This window comes from Salvelinus namaycush, chromosome 29 (genome assembly GCF_016432855.1).
Source record: "Salvelinus namaycush isolate Seneca chromosome 29, SaNama_1.0, whole genome shotgun sequence".
Lineage (NCBI taxonomy): Eukaryota > Metazoa > Chordata > Actinopteri > Salmoniformes > Salmonidae > Salvelinus > Salvelinus namaycush.
In genome coordinates this window covers 33395221-33406083 of record NC_052335.1, presented here as the reverse complement: position 1 = coordinate 33406083, position 10863 = coordinate 33395221, and the positions used below count along the sequence as shown (strand labels likewise).

The 10863-nt window shown below is 40.5% G+C and overlaps 1 protein-coding gene across 1 annotated transcript; it reads left to right on the top strand.

The window, feature by feature from the left end:
• The first annotated feature begins 1109 nt into the window (after positions 1 to 1109).
• Positions 1110 to 9777, top strand: LOC120024312 (protein phosphatase 1 regulatory subunit 14B-like). The gene is made up of 4 exons (XM_038968530.1): positions 1110 to 1590; positions 7414 to 7494; positions 7756 to 7788; positions 8798 to 9777. Exons 1-4 carry the CDS (start codon positions 1402 to 1404, stop codon positions 8858 to 8860), a joined length of 366 nt encoding a protein of 121 aa, XP_038824458.1. The 5' UTR covers positions 1110 to 1401; the 3' UTR covers positions 8861 to 9777.
• Positions 9778 to 10863: the final 1086 nt, after the last annotated feature.

Genomic DNA, 10863 nt, shown 5'->3' with positions numbered 1-10863 from the left:
AATAGGAGTGGAAATATCATTGTTGATAGACAACAATATTTTTTTCGCCTCTTCCACACTCACTACGGAATTCAAAATTCTAATGCTTGTCTTTCAGTATTTGGTCAGTTATGCATTGATGTGTAGGTTCAGAATTTGTTGTTGGCTTTCATTGCTGTTGTTCTCCTTCTCCTTCCCCTTCAATTCATTTCACTCTAGGGGAAAGAGTCGTGGATTCCAGTCACAGTGGGGATATGGAAAAAGGAAGGTAAATTATAATTTACAATGCAAATGTTTTCTTTCTCAAGCAGCAGCCTATAGATGACTTGCAAAAAGTACTCTGCAATACTGTATATTTTTACATTTATTTTCGAAGTAAGGGCATCAAGCCATCTGTGGGTTTGATAGCAATAATTGTCTTTGCGATTTGAAGTCAATGATTATCCACCGCACCTCCAAGTAACAAGCTATCACTCTTCTAACAAACTTTTAATTGCTCTCTCTCTCTCTCTCTCTCTCTCTCTCTCTCTCTCTCTCTCCCTCTCTTGTTCTCCCTCTACTGTAATATATATTTATATATATATATATATATCAATCACACAGACACACACACAAAAAGGAAAGGAAAGCATTTGCACTCTTACCATGTACAGAGAAAAGGCGAGAGACAGTCAGACAGAGGCAGAAAATAAAAAGGTAAATCGACAGGGATAAAAAGAGGAGAGAGGAAGAGGAGCGAGGAAGAGGAGAGGAAATTAAAGAAGAAGAGGGCACGCAAGGCAAAGGGGGAGGAGACTGAGAGGGGAGGGTGGAGAGTGAGAAAGAGAGAGAGAGAGGAGGGTGGAGTCAAAGAGGGAGCCCAGGAGAAAGTATGAGGAAATGATAGAGAGAAGAGAAAGCAGGGCAGAGGGAGAAAGAGAGGAGGCCATAGAGATAGAGAGAGATACATAGGGGGATTGGAAGTAGGAATACACAGATGAGAGAGCACAAGAGGAAGCCAGACAGACAGCAGTGTAGACAGACGGACAGCAGTGCAGACAGACAGACATCATTGCAGACAGACAGACAGACAGACAGACAGACAGACAGACAGACAGACAGACAGACAGACAGACAGACAGACAGACAGACAGACAGACAGACAGACAGACAGACAGACAGACAGACAGACAGACAGACAGCAGTGCAGACAGCAGTGCAGACAGATAAAGCTTGAAATTGAAAGGAACTCAAGCTCACTGCTCTTCTCCTTGGTGACCAGGGCAGGCAGGCAGGCAGGCAGGCAGGCAGGCAGGCAGGCAGGCAGGCAGGCAGACAGACAGACAGACAGACAGACAGACAGACAGACAGACAGACAGACAGACAGACAGACAGACAGACAGACAGACAGACAGACAGACAGACAGACAGACAGACAGAGGCATGTCCACCCAACCGGGTCCCCAGCACAGGGTCTTGTTCCAAACCCCAGGTGAGGAGAAGGCAGAAGAGGAGCCTCCTCAACGCAGACTGGGAAAACTCACGGTTAAGTACAACCGCAAGGACCTGCAAAAGAGGCTGGACATCGAGGAGTGGATCGATGGGCAGCTGCATCTCCTGTTTGACTGCGAGGTGAGTTTCAGCTATCTTCTGATTTAAGGTCAGCTCCTTTTACACCAGTGATGATCTTCACCATTGTGGTGTAATATATCAAAACTAGTCCTGGACCAGTATCTTATTAGGGCATGATGTAAATATAATGGTAAAGTAAGCAAGCTTTAGTTTAGACAAGGGAGCTCCCATAGCGACAGTCGCCTGCTAGAGAAGGGGAGAAACCGAGTTTAGGAGAGGTGAGGGAAGAGGGGAGAGTGCTCCCTTGTTTCTACTGTGAATAATTCACACTGAAAGGATAGAGGGTAGGAGATGGAGTTCAGTACTTTGATTATTTCATGCTGTGACAGGATCTAGCTATCTTGGGATATTTCTCTGTGGGTTTCCAGAGCAGACAAACTGAATTGGGAACCTGAATGAGGCTGGGTGAGGCTAAGTATGAAGGCTTGATTGACTCAAATAATTAGTCCCGGAACCAGAGGGAGCTCGATCCAATTATAACCTCAGCTGTGGCAATTTGATTACCGGGCCCCTAGGAAATGCAATGGAAACTAAAATTTGGGCTCCAGTTTTGGCTCCTTGTCAGTGAATCGTAAAACTTTTGTTTTGGGAGATAGAAGATAGTCGATAGATAGACGATAGATAGATGATCGATAGACCATAGATAGAAGATATATAGATGATACAAGATACTGTAGATACCTGTGGAAACATATCCAGGATCAGTTTATCCTCAATCAATCCTAACATTAGGATCATTTGATTTGATTTGATTAACACATATCAGTACACGCATATTCATATTATGTGACCCATTAAGCCAACTTCCGTTATAAAAAGTCTAAAATCACATGTACTGTAAGTGAAGTACTGTAGCTAAAGTTTTCTAGAATTCTATTATTTCTACTTTACCCTCCTGGAGGTCATTGTCAGGAACGCTGTCTTTTTTCACATGACCTTGGGACACAGTTGTCCCTTAGCCAGTGAAGCCTATATGGAAGTAAATAACTGGTGGCTAAAGAACCCAGTGTTTGAGAGAGAAAAGGGCCTAGTCAGGGTTCAACTAAGGCGTCATATGGCCAGCAGCGTGGGTGACAATAGAGTCAGTGTGCTGGCCCCCATCCAATGTCCCCTTTGCCCCCATTGTAAGAAAGTCCATAATTAAAGTTGGCCTGAAACAATTAATTTTATTTTACCATTATTTAACCAGGTAAGTTGACTGACCATGGGATCTTTAATGACCTCAGAGAGTCAGGACACCCGTTTAACTTCCCATCCGAAAGACGGCACCCTACACAGGGCAGCGTCCCCAATCACTGCCCTGGGGCATTGAGATATTTTTTAGACCTGAGGAAAGAGTGCCTCCTACTGGCCCTCCAACACCACTTCCAGCAGCATCTGGTGTCCCATCCAGGGACTGACAAGGACAAACCCGGCTTAGCTTCAGAAGCAACCCAGCAGTGGGATGCAGGGTGGTATGCTGCTATACAATGCACTGTATAGTACAGTGGTGGTCAAAAATAATTGACATAATCAATAATAGAATCAATGAAATACAATGGATTTGCATCTTTAGTACTAACACCATGTCCAGTAGCTCTGATTGAAAGATAAAAGTTGATTATTAAAACGGAAGCTGCTTTCACAGTGTAAGGCCTCACATTTGTATGGGTGGACAAGTACAGTGAACTGGCCTGAGAAACCCCCACCAGCTTATTATCATATTCCTTCAAAAGAATATTGTTAATTTTCTAGAAAGTTTCCTTGATATTTTGTCCCTTGTAGGCACTCATTGTTGTCTCTGAATAGTTGTTTCTTTGTTCCTATATTAATGGAAATACCAGAGTAGTGTACAACAGACTGTGTTGTGGGTTCAAATGAAGACAAAGCCATTTCATCTTGACATTCTCCAGGATGACCTAGCCAGATCTCAGGGATTGGACCCTCACTGCATTCATGATAAATGATCAGATAGCATTATTATTTTCCAAGACACCGAGGTTAGAAATAGTTCATACATGATTGAGAAAGGATGGAAAGATCAAGACAATAACATTCTACTTTTTACTCATAGAGTAAATACTGTAGCATTTTCCCAAGTAGCAGTCAGTACGTGTGTTCTATTTGATTTATGCCAGGGGAAAGAAAGTAGGAATTGAGTAAAGGAGCTTGCCAAGTGATACAAGGAAGGTCTGAAGTGGTTTGCTATGGGGGGGGGAAAGGAAAGTAATCTGGACTTTATTAATATTCACTAAACTAAAAGGAAAACATTGTAGAAGCAGAAACATATCCATTACCCTCCAGTATGCCACAAAGGTGGTTTAAGCTTCCAATAACACACAGGTCAGAGGTCACATTCTTTTTTGCGTGTGGGTTTCATTCCAAAAAACAAAATGGCTGACTTATTGACTTCCCCCTGCAGAGAAAATCCTCTCTGCATGCTACGACAGGTAAGCGATTACCTCCATCAGTTAGCCTACCAAGATTTAACATGTTTGCCCACAGCGTAGATAAAGGCACTGAACATTTCTTGCTCAAAGATTCTTGATTTGATTAATAATCTGGGGATCAGCTTAATTTCTCAGCTATTTGTGCTTAAACCTCCTCTTAGCTTCACACGGTGAATGACATTGGCTTCCCAATACCTAAACTAATTTCCCCCTAAATTATAGAACCTGAGCTTTAATGGTTTAGTAATAGTTGGTTTCAGATTATAGAGTACCGATGATGAGAGTATGGTGTTGAATGCAGGCAGGGATGGTACATACAGGCCGCATAAACACAATCTATGAAACTAGTCCTAGCTGTTGTTAAATTCCACAGGGTTTGTAGTACAATGTGTGTTTTAAAGAGAGAAATTGCAAAAAAGATATCAAGCTACCGATAGTCGACCCCTGGAACCACACGGGAATTAAGGACTAACCTTCAATAATTCAACACATGACCCTAGGCGTCTGTGTCGAAATACCCCACAGCGTAACCTTAAGCATCAGCTGCCAAATTACCTTAATTGGAACCCCTGTACTATACCTATAAAGAGGTGTCATTGTGTGGATTTGAATAGAGTTTAATGGACAACTACAGATGTAGGATCTTAATTTGATCACTATTTTGTTGCTGAGAATTTTCCTTCAAATCAGGACATGCAAACTTGTAGTGTATTTGAGTTTTAAAAAGGTTTCTAACATTTGTCATTTTCACTTAGACATTTGACTTGATTTGCCCTAATGAAAAATGTATCAACCCCTACAAAAATGTCCAGAAATTATAATCCACATAATAATTCACATTTCCTGTTGCTGATACATTAGCTAATGTATTGCATTTAAGGGATAATGGCCCATTTAGCTTGCAGGGTTAGCCTTATCTAGCTTTATAGCCTAATGATTTTCCTTGTCCTCGTTTTATGATCATTACTTCTAAGAGTCTGACTGTTGCTGACAAGCTTGTTCTGGCTTTCCAGAGTTGTGATGCTGAAGGCTGCCGTGTCAGCGGAATAGGCTGTCTTGTAGATTTAGATGAGTCAGAGGGACTACATTTAGTTCCAGTTCCAAGGGGACAAAAAGTACACCCATTCATCAAATCAAACATTATTTGTCACATGCGGTGTAGACCTTACTGTGAAATGCTTCCTTACAATCCCTTAACCAACAATGCAGAGTTTTTTTTTATAAAGTAAGAAAATATTTGCTAAAAAGAAGAAATAATAATAAACTAAAGTTTAAAAAAAAAAGGTACACAATAAAATAACAACGAGGCTATATACAGGGGGTACCAAGTCAATGTGCGGGGATAGAGGTTAGTCGAGGTATTTGAGGTAATATGTACAGTGCATTTGGAAATTATTCAGACCCCTTCACTTTTTTCACATTTTGTTAAATCCTCATCAATCTACACACAATACCCAATGACAAAGCAAAAACCATTTTTTATACATTTTTGCAAATGTATTAAAATTGAAAAACAGATACATTATTTACATAAGTATTCAGACCCTTTGCTATGAGACTCGAAATTGAGCTCATGTGTATCCTGTTTCCATTGATCATCCTTGAGATGTTTCTACAACTTGATTGGAGTCCACCTGTGGTAAATTCAATTGATTGGAAATGATTTGGAAAGGCACACACCTTTCTATATAAGGTCCCACAGTTGACAGTGCATGTCAGAGCAAAAACCAAGCCATGAGTTCGAAGGAATTTGAGGCACAGATCTGGGGAAGGGTGCCAAAAAAAATTCTGCAGCATTGAAGGTCCCCAAGAACACAGTGGCCTCCATCATTCTTAAATGGAAGAAGTAGACAGGTCCTGGATAGCAGGAAGCACTACCCTCTCATTGATTGAAGCACTATCCTCTGTAGTGTACTACCCTCATTGGTCTATAACTATATTTTCTATTGGGCAGAATATGTATTTGCTTCTTGATGCCTTCTCAGTTAGTGGAACTAACTAAGAGAAAAAATAAAGGAAGTTAAAGTTGATAAAAAATGTCACTACAATAAGCTAGAATGTATTTTGGAAAGCATCCCTGTTTTATCTCAACCCAACAGAAAACAAACAGGGCAAGGCCTAACTTCCTTCTTTCCCACAATTTCCTGTTCTGCAATGGTACAACAACAAAAATTCCTTAATGCAGGAGATGACAACTGTAAATTAGGAGCTTTATAATTAGCCCGTTTGTCAGTTGAAATGCAGCTGTAAATTTTGAGGTTTGAAAAATGTATGCACTGTACTCTTGATTGCGGTTCTTGAAAACCATTTCAGTGCCCAACCCATTTTCTCCATTATCCTCCCTAATGCTGTTGAAAAGCAACATCTCAACACAAATGATCTTCATGCATTAATTAGACAAAAAAAATCTGCTGCGTCAAATAAGAACCTTTTTGTCTTTCTGTAAGTGTGCAGGGAACATTAGGTGCCCTTCCGTTTTGTTTTCCTGGCTGTTTCTCCACTCATTAATGATGTCAACAGTCATTTCCCATCTTCTACTGTCAGGATCGGCAGCCATTTTGTCTCATTAGGAAAATTGTAGGTACAATAGGGAACAGATTTACTAGTATAGGCCAACATACTCATGAAATGATCATTGAAACCTAAGGGTCATTTCGATGGAAGCTAATTTGCAAGGGAAAGTGTTCTCTGGGTAAATCTTATGATCTATTAGCCCTCTCTATGCCTTAACCTCTTCCTGGAGATCTACCATCCACATTATGTCAGAAGTTTGCGATAGTTCATTGATGTTAAAATGGAAGAACAGTGTGAATGGGAATTGTAGAGTTATAGGTGCACAATATATTCTCTCTCTCTATTTTTTTTGTGGTTGTTTACTTTTAAAGTGTCATTGGCTCTTTGGTAGCTGTGGCTGCATGATTAGTGGGACAACTGTGGTCCACCAAAGCCCAGTGTATGCCAGGGAATGTTGGCCGTCAACACAAAAGACTAAGTGTCTAAACTATTATCTGTGCGTGACTGTGTGGGTCACAAAAATGCTATCACTTCCTATCAACATGGAAATCTGCTGGCAACCAAAATAAAAGGAGAAAAAAAGGGAATGTTTTTATTTGCTTTGTTCATTTCACAGTGATCATTGTGTGTGTTCATCCATCAACAATCAGGTTAATGAAAATTGTTGAGTGAGAAAGCAAAGGATGCCCTTTCTCAGAATGTATATTCTGGATGAAGAAATACAGTAATGTACAGTTGCCAGAGAGGACATTCAGACTCAAAGTAGCCTTTTTTCATTGGTTAAATGTATTATTAGAATAAATGGAGAGTTATCTTGTTGACATTTGGGTTCTTGTTTTATTCCAGTTCTCTTTTTGTTTGTGTTTTGCCCTTTTTTCAGGAGGAGGATATTCCAGAGTTGGAAATTGACATGGATGAGTTGCTGGATCTATCAGACGCAGAACAGAGAGCAAAGCTACATGTGAGTGCAAAATCCTTGGTCTACTCAGACCTGGGTACAAATACTATTCATCTTCCTGCAAATGCTGTAGCTGTGCTTAATTGAATTTGGCTGGCATTGGAACAGTCCCCAAAGTGCAAAACTCAGCCCATCTGGCATTGACAGGCTCAACCAAACGCTCAAACTATTTGAACGAGTACTGAAGCTATTTCAACCCTGTTCTAAATCTGTCAAAAACACCTTATGTTTTTTGAATATGGTTTCCCATCTCTATTTCTACAGGACCTTCTTCAAGACTGTGGCAAGCCCAAAGAGGTAAGGAAGCACCAAACAAATTGCATTGAGAGGCAAGGCCCTTTGGATTTGATAATGTAGTTAGCAGTGGAGGCTGCTGATGGGAGGACGGCTCATAATAATGTCCGGAACGGAATAGTATCAAACACGTGTTTGATACCATTCCATTCACTCCATTCATAGCCATTACACTCCATTCCAGTCATTTTATGAGCCGTCCTCCCCTAAGCAGCTTCCCTCTGAGCCCCATGCACATTCACCTGAGAGAAAGGAAAAGCCTGATATAGTAACTACCACAGTATTGGCTGTTTCAAAGTTAGCTACATGATTCATGAAGGATGTGGGAACTGTTATTGACACGCTAATGATGGGTGAGGCACCGTTTAATGAATAATCCAATGATACAGGCAATCTTTCTAACGGGAGGCAGAAAGCCTCGAGGTTAGAGCGTTGGACCAGTAACCTAAAGGTTGGTGGTTTGAATTCCAGAGCCGACAAGGTGAAAACCCAACTGCTCCAGGAGCGCTGGTCAATGGTGACCCTGGCCCTGACCTCACTCCCTGTGGGTGTCTCAGGGGGAGTTGGGATATGCAAGAAACACATTTCCATGACACACTGATACTTGTACAAGTGTGTAACAGAACAAATATAAGCAGCCCCTAAATGATTGATTATTATCTAGTGAGGTGCGGTAAAAAACGGTGCATCTTCCGTTGACCCATGAATGACTGCTACTTGTTTACCTGGGCCCTCATACACACGACCCCGGGACCTGACCCCACCACACTAGATAATGACCCCACCCTTACCCCAGTGAGACTGCTCTCTAGTGGTGAGAAGTGACCGCCATAAACAAACCCAAACATACACCCTATCAAAATGGCTCTTACAACCACAACATGTGAGATATACTTCCACTAAGTTTCCATAAACACACCTAAAACTGTGTTGCACATGCACGTATTGACTGTTTAACCTGTACACAGTATAACCACCTCTCACTCACATCTCCTCTATTGTTTCCTGACAGGACTTCATCGACGGCTTGCTGTATCGGATGAAGGGACTTCGCAAGATGTCCCTGAAAAAATGAACAGAAGTTGGAGAGGAGACCATGTGAAATGAGACACCATCCTCTCTCACCTGTAGCTGTGGATGTGTGTACAGTGACAGTCCTCATGTATCTAGATATATCCTTATGTATCCACAATCTGCACGATCAGTGTCTATATTAGTGGTTGGCAGCCCTTATCAAAGAGGCTCCCCATGGCCAGTCCGTCCTGGCCTTATATTATTAGGACTATTTGATACCATATATGTATTACTCACATAAGCCTGGTGGGTCTTCCAATGGGGCATCTGTGAGTAAAAAAAAAAAAAAAAAAAAAAAAAACTGAGTTTAAATATGATGTAATATAGCATAGAGATGTCCTACTAGATACAAACACCTCTTGGTTTCTGTTGCCTCTGAAGTAGAATGAGAGATCATCCAGTCTAGTATTGATGGTTTATGTCAATGTTTTTCACTGTTATGTTACAGAATGGTTCACCAATTCACCATGGCCTGGTTTGTTTAGTTCTTCACTGTTAATGGACACTTCTGGCATTTTGAATAATCAGATCACAGCTTATTGTTATGTTGACATTCTTTTTTATTTTGTATTTATTTTTAATTAAATGTTTTCTCTGATGAATCCCCTGCTATGACTAGCCCAAGAATGTACTGTAAATATGGTTACTAATATTTTTGTTTAGCTTAAGGTATTGTTTTAAAAGAAGCTTTCCCCAACTGTTACATCGGAATTTCAAATGGGATCTCTAATAGAAAATATGTGTACTGTGATGTTACCTATGATATTCTGGAAAATATCACCTAAAACAAATTCACTTCAATCCATAAAAGGCAGTTAGGCATCACAAAATGTCAATGAGCTGTGGAACCGCTAAAGATCCCAATGGGGGATCTAAACATTTGCTGTTTGTGCATTTCAATAAATCAGTGGAAGCATATCAGAGTTGTGACATTCTTCAGGGCAGAAGGTAGCAGAGCGTTAAGCCAGTAACCAAAAGGTGGCTGGTTCGAATATCTGAGGCGACAAGGTGAAAAATGTGTCGATGTGTACTTGAGCAAGGCACTTAACCTTAAATTGATCCAGGGGCGCTGTACTACTATGGCTGACCCTGTAAAACAACACATTTCACTGCACCTATCCACAAATATTTAATTAAACGTAATTTATTTCATTTTAGGCAGGTTCAAACTACTCCCAAATGTTCTTACCATTGAATTAGTTTATGTATTATATTGCATTTTCTGACTTTTCTGTCTTGCTCCATGTTTGCTTGCTAGTCTACTCTAGGCATAGCTACTGCCATTTTTTATCTATTTATACTGAATAAAAATATAACGTAAGGGAATATGGTTTATCGTCCAGCTCATAATTTGACACCGTACAGCAGTTGACAGACAACAAAGGTCCAGGGATTACAGGTAGAGACAAGTTAGCCAACGACCACCTCAACAACCACCAACTGATACAAATGAGCTTGTTTTTTTTGCGTTAAGTTTTATAATATAACATACAGTAAATACCGTTTTATATATTGTATCATATTACAGTAAAGAGCATACCTTTGCAAAACGGTCACAAAATGATATAGCCTATATAGACTGTTTCCCTAACTGGATAAGAGTATAATATCTTTCTTCTTAGTGTATTTTTCTCCTTACCATACTATATCTTTCTCCTTACTGTAGTTACTGTACATGACTGTCTATCTTTGTCAGATGCATTTCATCGGCTCTTATCTAACCATGGAGGAGTAATAGGGAGTTACACTTCCATGAAAGGTGGATGCAGTTGGATACAGGGGTGGCAAATACCCTTTTTGAATGTTGTTGGGTGGAAAACAGTCAAATGAAAGAAAAATTATGTTTTTTCCCGGCAGGTAGCCTAGTGGTTAGAGCATTGGGCTAGTAACCAAAAGGTTGCTGGATCAAATCCCGAGCTGACAAAGTAAAAATCTGTCGTTCTGCCCCTGAACAAGGCAGTTAACCCACTGTTCCCCGGTAGGCTGTCAGTGTAAATAAGAATT